This window comes from Balaenoptera ricei, chromosome 1 (genome assembly GCF_028023285.1).
Source record: "Balaenoptera ricei isolate mBalRic1 chromosome 1, mBalRic1.hap2, whole genome shotgun sequence".
NCBI lineage: Eukaryota > Metazoa > Chordata > Mammalia > Artiodactyla > Balaenopteridae > Balaenoptera > Balaenoptera ricei.
The window spans coordinates 60,623,638-60,639,975 of NC_082639.1; the positions used below are offsets into that span (position 1 = coordinate 60,623,638).

The 16,338-nt window shown below is 35.5% G+C and overlaps 1 protein-coding gene across 1 annotated transcript in view; it reads left to right on the top strand.

Annotated features, from left to right (window-relative positions):
• Window positions 1–16,338, top strand: part of LRRC7 (leucine rich repeat containing 7) — a 496,206-nt gene that overhangs the window by 456,547 nt on the left and 23,321 nt on the right. The window contains exon 25 of the mRNA XM_059899299.1: window positions 6,381–6,473. Within this exon, the coding sequence (XP_059755282.1) occupies window positions 6,381–6,473 (93 nt within the window). The remainder of the gene's footprint in view (window positions 1–6,380; window positions 6,474–16,338) is intronic.

Sequence of the window (16,338 nt, forward strand, 5' to 3'; positions counted from 1 at the left end):
GTACCTGGCCATGTGGCTGACAGGGTCTTGGTGCTCTGGCCGGATGTCAGGCCTGAGCCTCTAAGGTGGGAGAGCCAAGTTCAGAACATTGGACCACCAGAGACCTCGCAGCCCCATGTAATATCAATCGGTGAGAGCTCTCCCAGAGATCTCTGTTTCAACGTTAAGACCCAGCTCCACCCAATGGCCAGCAAGCTCCAGTACTGAATGCCCCATGCCAAACAACTGGCAAGACAGGAACACAACCCCAACCATTAGCAGAAAACGTTGCCTAAAATGATACTAAGTTCACAGACACCCCAAAACACACCACCAGATGCAACCCTACCCACCAGAAAGACATGATCCAGCCCCACCCACCTGAACACAGGCACCAGTCCCCTACACCAGGAAGCCCACACAAATCACTGAACCAAACCTCACCCACTGGGGGCAGACACCAAAAACAATGGGAATTACGAACCTGCAGCCTGCAAAAAGGAGATCCCAAACACAGTAAGTTAAACAAAATGAGAAGACAGAGAAACATGCAGCAGATGAAGGAACAAGGTAAAACCCCACCAGACCAAACAAATGAAGAAGAAATAAACAGTCTACCTGAGAAAAAATTCAGATTAATGATAGTAAAGACGATCCAAAGTCTTGGAAATAGAATGGAGAAAATACAAGAAATGATTAAGAAGGACCTAGAAGAACTAAAGAGCAAACAAACAATGATGAACAACACAATAAATGAAATTGAAAACTCTCTAGAAGGAATCAGTAGCAGAATAACTGCAGCAGAAGAAAGGATATGTGACCTAAAAGAAAAAATATTGGAAATAACTACCATAAATGCACCAACATTCGAATTATAGGGGTCCCAGAAGAAGAAGAGAGAAAGAAAGTTTCTGAGAAAATATTTGAGGAGATTATAGTCGAAAACTTCCCTAACATGGGAAAGGAAATAGTCAATCAAGTCCAGGAAGTGCAGAGTCCCATACAGGATAAAACCAAGGAGAAACACGCCAAGACACATATTAATCAAAAATTAAAAACAAAGAAAAAATATTAAAAGCAGCAAGGGAAAAGCAACAAATAACATAGAAGGGAATCCCCATAAGGTTAACAGCTGATCTTTCAGCAGAAACTCTGAAAGCCAGAAGGGAGGGGCAGGACATATTTAAAGTGATGAAAGGGAAAAACCTACAACTAAGATTACTCTACCCAGCAAGGATCTCATTCAGATTCAAGAGAGAAATTAAAAGCTTTACAGACAAGCATAAGTTAAGAGAATTCAGCACCACCAAACCAGCTTTACAACAAATGCTAAAGGAACTTCTCTAGGCAGGAAACACAAGAGAAGGAAAAGACCTACAATAACAAACCCAAACAAGAAAATGGTAATCGGAACATACATATCAACAATTACCTTAAATGTAAATGGATTAAATGCTCCAACCAAAAGACATAGACTGGCTGAATGGATACAAAAACAAGACCCATATATATGTTGTGTACAAGAGACCCACTTCAGACCTAGGGACACATACAGACTGAAAATGGGGGGATGGAAAAAATATTCCATGAAAATGGAAATCAAAAGAAAACTGGAGTAGCAATTCTCATATCAGACAAAATAGACTTTAAAATAAAGACTCTTACAAGAGACAAAGAACTACACTACATAATGATCAAGGGATCAATCCAAGAAGAAGATATAACAATTGTAAATATGCACCCAACATAGAAGCATCTCAATACATAAGTCAAATGCTAACAGTCATAAAAGGGGAAATCGACAGTAACACAATCATAGTAGGGGACTTTAACACCCCACTTTCACCAATGGATGGATCATCCAAAATGAAAATAAATAAGGAAACACAAGCTTTAAATGACACATTAGACAAGATGGACTTAATTGATATTTATAGGACATTCCATCAAAAAACAACAGAATACACTTTCATCTCAAGTGCTCATGGAGCATTCTCCAGGATAGATCATATCTTAGGTCACAAATCAAACCTTGGTAAATTTACTAAAATTGAAATCGTATGAAGTATCTTTTCCGACCACAGCACTATGAGACTAGATACTAATTACAGGAAAAAAACTGTAAAAAATACAAACACTAATATGCTACTAAATAACCAAGAAATCACTGAAGAAATCAAAGAGGAAATCAAAAAATACCTAGAAACAAATGACAATGAAAACACGACTACCCAAAACCTATGGAATGCAGCAAAAGCAGTTCTAAGAGAGAAGTTTACGGCAATACATTCCTACCTCAAGAAACAAGAAACATCTCAAATAAACAACCTAACTTACACCTAAAGCAATTAGAGAAAGAAGAACAAAAAAACCCCAAAGTTAGCAGAAGGAAAGAAATCATAAAGATCAGGTCAGAAATAAATGAAAAAGAAAAGAAGGAAATGATAACAAAGATCAATAAAACTAATAGCTGGTTCTTTGAAAAGATAAAGAAAATTGATAAACCATTAGCCAGACTCATCAAGAAAAAAAGGGAGAAGACTCAAATCAACAGAATTAGAAATAAAAATGGAGAAGTAACAACTGGCACTGCAGAAATACAAAGGATCATGAGAGATTAGTACAAGCAACTCTATGCCAATAAAATGGACAACCTGGAAGAAATGGACAAATTCTTAGAAAAAAACTACATCCCAAGACTGAGCCAGGAAGAAATAGAAAATATAAACAGACCAATCACAAGCACTGAAATTGAAACTGTGATTTAAAATCTTCCAACAAACAAAAGCCCAGGACCAGATGGCTTCACAGGCAAATTCTATCATTTAGAGAAGAGCTAACACCTATCCTTCTCAAACTCTTCCAAAATATAGCAGAGGGAGGAACACTCCCAAACTCATTCTACGAGGCCACTGTCACCCTGATGCCAAAACCAGACAAAGATGTCACATAAAAAGAAAACTACAGGCCAATATCACTGATGAACATAGATGCAAAAATCCTCAACAAAATACTAGCAAACAGAATCCAACAGCACATTAAAAGGATCATACACTTGAAAAAAAAAAAAAAAAAAAAAAAAAAAAAAAAAAAAAAAGGATCATACACCATGATCAAGTGGGGTTTATCCCAGGAATGCAAGGATTCTTCAATATACGCAAATCAATCAACGTGATACACCATATTAACAAATTGAAGGAGAAAAACCATATGATCATCTCAATAGATGCAGAGAAAGCTTTCGACAAAATTCAACACCCATTTATGATAAAAGCCCTGCAGAAAGTAGGCATAGAGGGAACTTTCCTCAACATAATAAAGGCCATATATGACAAACCCACAGCCAACATTGTCCTCAATGGTGAAAAACTGAAACCAATTCCTCTAAGATCAGGAACAAGACAAGGTTGCCCACTCTCACAACTATTATTCAACATAGTTTCAGAGGTTTTAGCCATGGCTATCAGAGAAGAAGAAGAAATAAAAGGAATCCAAATCGGAAAAGAAGAAGTAAAGCTGTCACTGTTTGCAAATAATATGATACTATACATAGAGAATCCTAAAGATGCTACCAGAAAGCTACAGAGCTAATCAATGAATTTGGTAAAGCTGCAGGATACAAAATTAATGCACAGAAATATCTTACATTTGGGCTTCCCTGGTGGCGCAGTGGTTAAGAATCTGCCTACCAATGCACGGGACACGGGTTCGAGCCCTGGCCTGGGAATTCCCACATGCCATGGAGCAAATAAGCCCATGTGCCACAACTACTGAGCTTGAGCTCTAGGGCACACAAGCCACAACTACTGAGACCATGTGCCACAGCTATTGAAACCTGTGTGCCTAGAGCCCATGCTCCACAACAAAAGAAGCCACAACAATGAGAAGCCTGTGCACCGCAACAAAGAGTAGCCTTGCTCACCACAACTAGAGAAAGCCTGCACACAGCAACGAAGACCCAACACAGCCAAAAATTTAAAAATAAATAAATAAATTTATTTAAAAAAAAAGAAATCTCTTGCATTCCTATACACTAATGACGAAAAATCTGAAAGAGAAACTAAGGAAACACTCCCATTTACCACTGCAACAAAAAGAATAAAATACCTAGGAATAAACCTACCTAAGGAGACAAAAGACCTGTATGCAGAAAACTATAAGACACTGATGAAAGAAATTAAAGATGATACAAACCGTGTTCTTGGATTGGAAGAATAATATTGTGAAAATGACTATACTACCCAAAGCAATCTACAGAGTCAATGCAATCCCTTTCAAACTACCACTGGCATTTTTCACAGAACTAGAGCAAAAAATTTCACAATTCGTGTGGAGACACAAAAGACCCCAAATAGCCAAAGCAATCTTGGGAAAGAAAAATGGAGCTGGAGGAATCAAGCTTCCTGACTTCAGACTATACTGCAAAGCTACAGTAATCAAGACACTATGGCACTGGCACAAAAACAGAAATATAGATCAATGGAACAGGATAGAAAGCCCAGAGATAAACCCACACACATATGGTCACCTTGTCTTTGATAAAGGAGGCAAGAATATACAGTGGAGAAAAGATAGCCTCTTCAATAAGTGGTGCTGGGAAAACTGGACAGCTACATGTAAAAGAATGAAATTAGAACACTTCCTAACACCGTACAAAAAAATAAACTGCAAATGGATTAAAGACCTAAATGTAAGGCCAGACACTATCAAACTCTTAGAGGAAAACATAGGCAGAACACTCTATGACATAAATCACAGCAAGATCCTTTTTGACCCACCTCCTAGAGAAATGGAAATAAAAACAAAAATAAACAATGAGACCTAATGAAACTTAAAAGCTTTTGCACAGCAAAGGAAACCATAAACACGACAAAAAGACAACCCTCAGAATGGGAGAAAATATTTGCAAATGAAGCAACTGACAAAGGATTAATCTCCAAAATTTACAAGCAGCTCATGCAGCTCAATATCAAAAAAACAAACAACCCAATCCAAAAATGAACAGAAGACCTAAATAGACATTTCTCCAAAGAAGATATACATATCGCCAACAAACACATTAACGGATGCTCAACATCACTAATCATTAGAGAAATGCAAATCAAAACTACAATGAGGTATCACCTCACACCAGTCAGAATGGCCATCATCAAAAAATCTACAAACAATAAATGCTGGAGAGGGTGTGGAGAAAAGGGAACCCTCTTGCACTGTTGGTGGGAATGTAAATTGATACAGCCACTATGGAGAACAGTATGGAGGTTCCTTACAAAACTAAAAATAGAACTACCATATGACCCAGCAATCCCACTACTGGGCATATACCCAGAGAAAACCATATGCACCACAATGTTCATTGCAGCACTATTTACAATAGCCAGGACATGGAAGAAACCTAAGTGTCCATCAACAGATGAATGGATAAAGAAGACATGGCACATATATTCAACGGAATATTACTCAGCCATAAAAAGAAACGAAATTGAGTTATTTGTAGTGAGGTGGATGGACCTAGAGTCTGTCATAAAGAGTGAAGTAAGCTAGAAAGAGAAAAACAAATACTGTATGCTAACACATACATATGGAATCTAAAAAACAAAAAATTGGTTCTGACGAACCTAGGGGCAGGACAGGAATAAAGGTGCAGACATAGACAATGGACTTGAGGACACAGGGAGGGGGAATGGTAAGCTGGAGCAAAGTGAAAGAGTAGCATTGACATATATACACTACCATATGTAAAATAGTTAGCTAATGGGAAGCAGCTGCATAGCACAGGGAGATCAGCTCAGTGCTTTGTGACCCCCTAGAGGGATGGGCTAGGGAGAGTGGGAGGGAGACGGAAGAGGGAGGGGATATGTGGATATATGTATACATATAGCTGATTCACTTTGTTATACAGCAGAAACTAACACAACATTGTAAAGCAATTATACTACAATAAAGATGTGTAAATAATTAATCAACTAATTAATCAAATAGCCATCTTTTCCCTCACTCTACATTTGCAGATTTTCTTTCACTTATTTATACAGTCCTTTCTAATTAGTCAGACTATATGTACGTTTAAAGTAGATAATGAAAATAATGTACAATCTTTTTTTTTAAGGGGTTTTCTAAGTTTTAAAAACTGCTAATTAAAATTTAGTTCTGCACAGGTAATGAATAAATATTTACTCCTGTCTGCTTGTTCAGGTAATTTTAAATTAGTTCCAATTATAACTGATGCTTATAGATACACTATTTTGTCAGAGTTTATACTGTCTTTTATATACCAAGTTAACATAGGCTAACCCTGAGAACTTAAGTGAAATGTGAATATTTTCTATTGGGATACAGTTATTTGAAGATATTTAGCTTTTATATGTATTTGATTACCTTTTTATATCTTTTTTGCATAGTTTTGTGTGAGAATAGAAAAGAATCCTGGCCTTGGATTTAGTATCAGTGGTGGAATTAGTGGACAAGGAAATCCATTTAAACCTTCTGACAAGGTAAGAATTGAATTTCTTATTGGCAATTTTAATTAGAAAAACACTATATTCTACTGCAGCAAAAAAACTTTTTTCAATTTTTTGGTTTTACTGTGCTTTAATAAGCTAGCTAACTATGAAGCCAATTAGAAACTTTTTCAGCAAAGGGAAAAAAGAATTCACTGCAGTGCTTGACAAATCCTATGAATGAGAAAAAATAAATTTAAGCATTCTCTTTGAAAAGGAAGTTGCTTGTTTTTTGCTTTTTGTTTTGTTCACAGCTGTATATATTTGTAAAGGAAGCTATATAGGCAATTTCTAACAAGTTTTTTCCAAAAGTTTATTTGTGGATCACTGATTTGGGAAAAAGTTTTCTCTTCTCATAGTAACAGAATGAATAAATAATGATTCAATGCCAGGGCCAGCTGATTGCCATCTCTTTAATCCATCATGTTGTAAAGTATTTCACTAATAGAATTGTAGAACTGAAAGACCATGGGAAACAAATATTCTGTGAGAAAATCAGTGTTAGCCATGGCAGAGGAATCAGGTCCTCCTCTTATGCTCACCCCTGTCTGTCAAATCATGGGTAAAGGTTCACCACCACTCCCAACTCTAACCTCAAACGTTGCTGAATATCCACCATGCTGCACATGTTCACATCTGGCCTGTCTGATCCCATTGTGGACCACTTGACATTTTTAAGCAAAAAAATTTACCCTGAGCTATATAACCTGCCTTCTCCCATCAGAGTTTAATACTCTCAGCTTTTAAACAATTAGTGTTTATAATTTGATGATCATTGAAACTGTCTGCTTTTGACCTCATCAAATTTAATTGCATTAAGTGACATCATAAAATTTTGGGATGATGAAGAAAGACAGAAATTAGATATGAGTAAAACCTCCTCAGGCTCTCGACTTAACCTTTGAGTCACAAGGTGGTGCGGATCCTTTCAACTTACCACTATTGTAAAAATAACCCACACATCAGTTTCTGATTAAAGACCTATTTCTGAAAAAATTTGGATGCCCCTACTTTGGAGATTTCCATAGCCTTTAATCCCTTATTTTCCTCTACTTCTTCCCAGGCTTTTTGTTTCCTACCAGTAGTTATGGCCTCTTCCTTTCCTTTCTGGAGAAGAAGAAAGAAAGAGGTTGAACTATTTGGATGGAAAGGAGTAGAAAGAAATCCCCAGTGGCCATAGATAAGAGTTTCTTTGCTTAACTGATTGGAGCAGGTATTCATATATAAGGAATGTATATGAAGCAGCCCTATATAATTAGGGAAATTCCAGTTAGAAATGTCTGTGTATAAGTAACTACTACATTTCCTTTTTGAAATGATGTTGAGGATAATCATTGATTTAGTAGAATTTAAATATTCATGGCTTAGTAGGACCAAGTGTTTACTGAATTTTAATAAATTATTAATATATCTTAAGACAAAAAGCATGAAAAGTCAAAATTATCAGAAACATATGGTATTTTTAAAAGCCTCAAATCATTGTCTTATTCATCTTGACCCCTCTTTTTGTCTCTGGTTTTACATCTCTTCCATAAGTTCTTTCAATGCAAAGGTAACAACCTTATCATTCATAAGATAGTTGAAATTCAAAAGACATGTTTTCTTCTCCTATCTCACCAGCAGATATATCTTTTCACTATATTTTTGGAAGGCACAGCATAATAGATATTTTTCAATTAAAGATGCACAAGTTTCTAAATAGTCAAGATGTCTGAATGCTGTTACTTTTCTGCTTTTATTTTCAACTGAAGGGGATAGCAGGTGTGAGGCTTTCAAATCATTGCCTGTGAGTCTTCCACTGTGATGAAATATGAACACTTTATAACTATTAATTTAATTTTTCATTGTAACATTTTGATGACTCTAGTGAGACTGAACTATTTCTATGATCTTATAATTTCTCTTTTGGTTAAATGCAACAGATACAGAGCTTGAATTATATAATCTATCCATTGAAAGATTCCCCTCAAAAGCACTTTTCTTTGCCTGATTACTTTCTAAAACACTTAAAATCTGAAAACTGAATCTCTATTACAGAAAAATTGATCATAGTAATTAAAAGTTCCAAATCTACAGAAGACTCAGACTGCTCTTAATTTATTGACCACACCAAACATATGGTAGATACTTAGTTAAAAATGTTGAGGTGATCTAAAGACATTGGCTCTGACAATTTCTATAAAAATTTAATCCACTCACAAAGAAAGGGATTAATCTCGAGGAAATTCAGTTGCATTTTTTTATCCCCAGTGCCCCATTCTTGTAGAGGTTGCATAAAATTTAGAGTAGAATCCAGTGCCTATATCAACCTAAAAATATCAAACAGTAAGAAAATGAAAATGAACTTTAAAAATACTCTTCTCTCCAATGTTGAAGGACAATTTTATCATAAACTGGCTAATTTACAGCTGTGAGGAGGGGTGAGGAGAACCAAAATAAACAGGTGTTTTAATCCAACCTGGGTCAGAGGTTGATGCTTTCTTTATAAGGAGTTCTACTCATGCAAAAGCTTAAACTTTAATATGGTACATACCCCCTTCCAATAAACAAGTCATGGGTTAGAAGCAGTCTTTCGAGCATACTATATTATTTTACTTACTGTTCATTAATGTTTAAGTGTTTTGTAATGACACTCAAAATTCTAAGTATCCAAGATATCTGAATGTCTTAGAGTCATTGAAGACTTTCTGTACTAAAGTAGCCAATAGATTTGTTCCCTTCTCTTCATTATGATTGCTAGGAACCACTGTTTCAGCCAAATGCCAAGGACTAAAGTGAAATAGCATCCAAACTGATTACCTAGTTTACAGCCAGATAGGAAAAGCATGAAGCAGTCATCCCTAAGGGCTGAGAGTATGAAACTGGGACAAAAGTGAGTTGTGTTGTTCAGTCTGGCAGAAGTTCCAATTTAGGTTCTGTGGTAGTGTGAGACGACTGCAGAAAAACTCTTGGTACAGCCCAAAAGTTAACTGAGGCTTTAGGGAGAATTGAGGATTAAGATATGAAGACTGTTTTGTACCAGACTTTGAGAGCTTAGAACAGCATCTGGTCTTGCAAATTTAACTCTTCTCGAAGACGCCAAGGTAGTCTGATTATGGTCTCCTTAGGTTAAACGGATGGAGCACGATTAGTCCTGCAGTTCATATCATTGTCAGAACCGTGTTTAGTAGTTGAACAACCCAACTCACTCATCATGGAGTTCATTATTTTGGGTTCACTGCCAGGTGAAAACTGCTTTTACATATTTGGAAAGAGAAAACTGTAGAAAACCAGGTGAAAAAGCCTTCATATAATGCTTGCCTTTGCCCTCCCTGTGAAGTGGATGGAGCCATTATCTGGTTTATTATTATAGAGAAACATTGCTGTCAAGATGGCACGATGCTGCAGAGAGATAAAAGATTTTGATCCAACAAATCTGATGATAATAATAAAAGTATAGACTTTTACTGAGTATCTGCAATGTGCTAGTCACTGTATTAGGCTCTTTATATACATGAACTTATCTGATCTTCTTAGCAACTTGTGTTAGTTGAGTATTATTATTCCTCATTTTGTTGAGGCCCAGAGGGGTTAATTAACTTGCCCAAGGTCATTTAGCTGACCTGTGGCAGATAAGATTTGAACCCAAATTGATCTGATTCCAAATCCTTTTCTCTTAACAAGCACTATGATACTACCTCTATCTGCAAATACCACTTAGCAGAAGAGCCACATGACAAATTTATACCCTGTAGAATTGAGACTAACATAATAATCTAATATTGAAAGTGTTACAGAACACTGTAATTAGTTATAGTCTAGATATTTGCTTCAAGTCCTTGGAAGTCAGCATGTATTCTCTATTGAACTTAGATAATTAGAAGCATACTGTATACATTAGATTGCTAAGCATTTATATAACTTTTGGACTAAGGTATTATTACAGTGGAGATCCTGCCAATGAAGCAAACCACAATAATCTTTTCCTATATTTAAATGTTCATAAAATAATAATTCATGATTACAAAATTTAAGTAATATACCAATACAGTTTCCACGAGATGTTGTTAGGAAGAAGAGACTGGATTAATGGATGACTGATATCATGTTGTTGTGTGACTTCATAAGGCAGCCCGAGACTCTGAAAATAAATGAATTTTTAATGATGTATTCACACAGTTCATCATTCAGGGACTGATATCCCTCCTTGCCTCATTTTAGAAGGAAGGACTAAGCTTCTGGAGTTTAAAGATATTAACAAGAACTCATAGCCTCTTTCTCTATATACTGTAAAGGTACAGCACTGAACAATGCCATGAACAATCACCTAGTAACAGGATCAAAATGGAAGCTGTATTATGAATACCTCAAATCACTTGATAGCAGGAAATATACATACTATGACATTGGAACCAAAGAATCACTTATTCTCCACAGTTTTATCATAAACACTCATGCTGAGCAGATGCCAGAGAGCCTACCCATATTTCCAATGATTTGGGCAATCGGCATGTAGACACATAAATGATAGAAGAAACAATCCTTTTTTTTTTTTTTAATGCCTTAATTTGCCCATGGTACAGGTAAAATCCCAAGCCAAGGAAGAATATTATAAGCATGGCAAATGTAAAATACTATAATCACCAATAAACTCTAAATAAATGTTCTGGAATTTCAGAATAAATTACTATATCTAATTCTACATAAATTCTAAAAAATTGATTCCAGATGCCAAACAGCCTCCCTCCTATTTACATCCCACATTCCACCCCTAGAAGAAAATTTGTGTGGAGATGAGTATTGCATCAAATAAAAGTTTTTATATGATTAATATTACGAAGAGAAGAAAGGTTAGATGTGCAGATCCAAAGCATTTATTTGACATCTTTACCTGGGGATAACAATACCCAGAGGCAGGCTTGGCAGTAGCAAATTCGAAAATGCACAAGAATAATTTTCTGGGTTTGTTCAGCCTCATGACACTGGGTGATTCATAAATAAAAAGTTGCAAAAGATATGCTCTTGACTTATGAAAAAGGTGCATACCCTATGTCTACACCTTGTCATGTTTTCTCCATGGATATAAAACTCAGGAATAGCAAACACATTTGTCTAGAACTCCACACAGCATATGATTTATATTTACTACATAAACATTAAACTACATATAATATTTCCTTCATTTTGTACAACTCTTAGACAAAGGTGATTTATTTTATATGTTTCTAAATTAATTTTATAATATAATTTGTATATCTGTCCCATCTTTAATTCTACTTCAAGCGATTATGTAATGCAAATTTGGAGAATCCATTAGTTATGTGAAAGTAACATTCAGGAGCAAGGAATAGATATAATATAAATATATATAATTTATATATAAAACTGAATTTTTAAAAATAAATAACAAACAAATTATTTTACAACACAATTACTTCAGCTGCATCTTAGTCACACTGCAGTTTGAGGTTCAGAATGCCACTTGGTTGAGGACTTTAAAAGCAAGAATTTTTTTAATAAAAAATGCATTTTTGCCTGTTCTGTTCTGCCTTATATGTTGAAAAAAACCCTGAATCTATTCAGAAATATTGATAGAAATGCAGTCTTTGCAATCTCCTGTTAATAGGATTCCTATAAGTATTACCACCTATATGAGGCCTTTTAAGAAGGCATGGCAGTGTGCTTTAGCCAATTGGATAATTTCAACATCAAGACATTATATTATAAAGAAGACATATAAGATTTCAGCTTGTGAAAAGATATAATAAAATATAACTCAACACATACTTGGTTCTTTAAGAAAATATCATTCCATCATACATATGAAAAAATAAGGTGATTTAAAAGTACCATTTTAAATAAGAACATTGATTGGGACATTTTAATTCAACAATATATTCAGAAATTCACTAGAATTGAGACTGCTATCACTTTGTGATATTCTCTAACAATCAGTAAAATAATTTTCAATAAAATTAAAGTCCAAATACATAGCCAGCTGTATTAGTTGCTAGAGTTAAATATTATCTATGTTCTGTCTGCTGCATCATTTCAGCCATTTAGCATGGAACAAAATAAGCTAAATAAGGAGACAGAAAATGGTATGGGAAAGGATTTGAGACTTTTTAAGTTTGTTGCTATTTGATGGAAAAATGTCAGAGACTTCTCAATCAAAATATGAAAACACTTAAAATTAGTTCATAAATAATATTTTACGTAATAACTAACAAGAATTGACAGGTCCAACAATGAGAGAAAGTTAATTACTGAGGGCCCAAAAGATCTTTGGGAAATCTGTGAAATCTTTCATATTCCATTTATAAAGTTACTACCACAAGTTTTAAGTGGTATTGCAGGGACCTCCGTAGTATTTCTAGTTTTGCTTGAAAATGTTATAACCAACTAGAGTTCTTGAAAATATTGTGAATCCAGATTAATAGAAATAAAACAAAACAAAAATAAATTAAAAAGTAATAACTTCCATGTCTCTGCCTGTAGCAGTATTGTTTAGCTTTTTTAAATTTACCTATATAACATTTGAGATGTATCTCAATAATATGTATTTAATAACAATATTATCCATTTTTCCTCCAATCTACCCCCAAAGCTGCTCTATGCTTGGGGAGCAGAGGTGCATTTTATCTCCTGGTACTGGGTTCCAAAGAATCGCTAGTAAGCAAAATATAGAATCTACATATCCCTTCCAGGCAAGAAGATACTGCAGAGCTTTAATTTTTGTAGTTTATATTTGTCTAAAGCCAGCTCCCCAAGATGCAGAACTAGAGATGAAGACTTTTGTGCAAGTAGTTAATTGAAGATTTGCTGTCCGGCGAAATCTATATGAGAATAAGGGATGCAGGATAGGGCAGGTGAAGAAAGTGGAAATCCACAAAGATGTGGATTTAGTGGAAACCGGATGGTACAGCGTACAGGGCGCTCTGGAGCATCAACGGTACCACAGAGTTGTCTCACCTTGAGGAGGGAAATGGCTTTTTGTACCCTGGTATCAGTCATTAACTACATGGGAAGGAGCATAACCTTCCCAGCATTTCCCAGTAAGGAGGCTCCAGGCTGAGGGTAATTTTCAAAAGAAGGGTTAGATGTGAGCTGTCAGCAGCACCTGCAGGATGAGAGCACCAATCTGATAAAGGGAATCTGGACAGGTCCCCAAAAGTGTCCATTATGCAACTATGAAAACAATGGATGTTCTTCATCTTTCAAACTAAAAGCACTTTAGTACCAGCAATTCTGATATGCTCATCTATGAGAAGTACCGCCTGAGTGCTTTCAACCATGGCACATAACTGAGAGGGATTGCCAAACCAACTGATACTTCAGTGTGGATCCTGAAATTTGCCGTGTCATAGTTTTTTCAATGAGACCCATTAAATCTGCTTTTAAATACTTGTAATTTTTCTGATTAATTATTTTCTTAAAAAAAAAAGACTGCTATATTCTACAAATATAGTCTTAGTCTCTCTAAGAGATAGTAATCACTAATTGAGCCAAATCTATGTTCTTTGGCAGCTAAAGAAAGTGGTTTACAAAATGATATTGATCAGAAGAAGCAGGGAAGTTTGGAGTGAACACACTTAGATGGGAAAAATTTTTATGTAACAATAGGTAAGATCAGAGAAATGAAGACAACGGAGAAAGAAACCCAAGTAACTGCAAAACACTTTTATTGTGTCATTTTTCTCTTTTGGGTGTGTGAAGAAAATCATGAGAACTCAAAGAGTTGATTCTTAAGTTCTGTAAGTTCCAACTTAAATCCTTAAATCCTCCCTAAGATCCTTTGAATGAGTTGAAGGAAAACCATAAACAGATGAGAATAGATTTCCAGACACCAAGTTAACCTGAAGGTGCTAGAACTATGCTGGAAAGTTGGACTACTAGATCAGAATTTAGACTGTGTTATTTTAAAATGTATATATATGTATATATATATATATATGTGTATATATTTTTTAAAATATATATTGTTAATAAATTCAGAGTTACATTAAGCAGTAAATGAGTAGTAACAGTTTATGATTACTGTATAAGGTACAAAATTACAAATATGCATTTGTTTAATTGCAATCGTCCTTACAATATAATTAATAAAGCTATACATGATCTTAGTAACCAATTCTATTTTTTAAGTGTAATGGAGTAGAAATTATTTCCCATTTTTGAAAACTACTGGATCAAACCCCATTACCATACACAAACCACATTCCCATAACAAGGCACTATCATTTAACCTCCAAGAACATTTATTAATAGAAAATAGGAAGTGTTGGAGTAAACATTAAAGTGATTAAAGAAAAATCATATCTTAAATTCGTGTTTCTCTTTGTTTATTGAGGTATACCAAGGTCTGTGTGTTTACTGAGAGAGAAAAATCATACATTCATCCTATCCTCTACTTTAAAAAAATTGCTTCCCCCTTGACTCTGTGACTAATTTAGTAGGATACGTAGACTAAGGTACAAGATTTGCTTATTCCTATACTGCAAGAAGACCCTACGATATGTTGGGTTTTGTATGACTTGCACACACCAGCTGGGGCGGCTTCAGTTCTCTGAAGGTGTCCATCTCTGAGCCATAATGTGAGAGTGGTGAAAGAGACAGAGAATCGAGAACCACTTTTACTTAGGTACCTCCTACTGATTGTGAACTAGGGCATTCTCAACATAATCGACATAATCATCCTTTAAAATCATAGTATGTTCTTAGTCTCAGATGTGTACAACTGCAATGTCTTTTTTCTTTAACTTATATCTCTTAAAAAAATTATACAGGTAAGAAATGAAAACACTCTCACTATAAAAATTCAAATAATACAGAAATACAGAGACTAAAAAGTGAGAAAAAAAAAAAAAAACCCTCCCTTTTCACTCTACCCCACACTGCCAATGCACAGCTGTGGCCTAAGAGCCACTTTGTCAGTCAATGTATCAGGAATCCACAACTAGAGTGTCCTCTGGACATTTGTCACTGGCCTTTTTGACCTCCTGATTTCACCGCCAGCTCTAAGCAATACTTCTAGTATGGTCTACTCTACATAAAACCATATTTTATCTAAAAGAATCATAGTTTGACTGAATGTAGTTTACAATACAATAATTTTTCACTTTAAAACCTTATTTTAGCATAAGTGACAAAAAAGCTTTGACTAAATTCTTCACTTTTCAATCCATTATTTTGGAGTGGTGTAGATAGTGTCAAAAAATTTGACAATTGAAGGGGCTTTGAGGAAGACTGCAGGGGTGATTTCTGATTTCTGCAGTAATCAGAAAGCTGATTACTGATACTATTTTAGTAGTACCTAGGAAGGAGATGCCACAGCCACCTACAGTTACCCACTCTTGTTTTTAATGGCTTCTACTATTTTATGCTATGTATAAAGCTGAGAAGAGGACTTCCCTGGTGGCGCAGTGGTTAAGAATCCGCCTGCCAATGCAGGGGGCACGGTTTCAATCCCTGGTCTGGGAAGATTCCACATGCCATGGAGCAACTAAGCCCGTGCAACACAACTACTGAACCTGTGCTCTAGAGCCAGCGAGCCATAACTACTGAGCCCACGTACCTAGAGCCCATGCTCCACAACAAGAGAAGCCACCGTAATTAGAAGCCTGCACACCGCAACTAGAGAAAAGCCTGTGCACAGCAACAAAGACCCAATGCAGCCAAAAATTAATTAATTAATTAATTAATTTAAAAGAAGAAAAAAAAAGCTGAGACGAAAAGCCAGTAGGAACTCTGATCGAATCTGTAAGCTGTATGAAGCTCAGCAATCCATATATTCACCACCAGTTGAGGTCTCATATTAAATACAGGCTTTAAAGAATTCATAAAATAAAAGAAATGAAAAATATTTCACCTATTTTTCCCA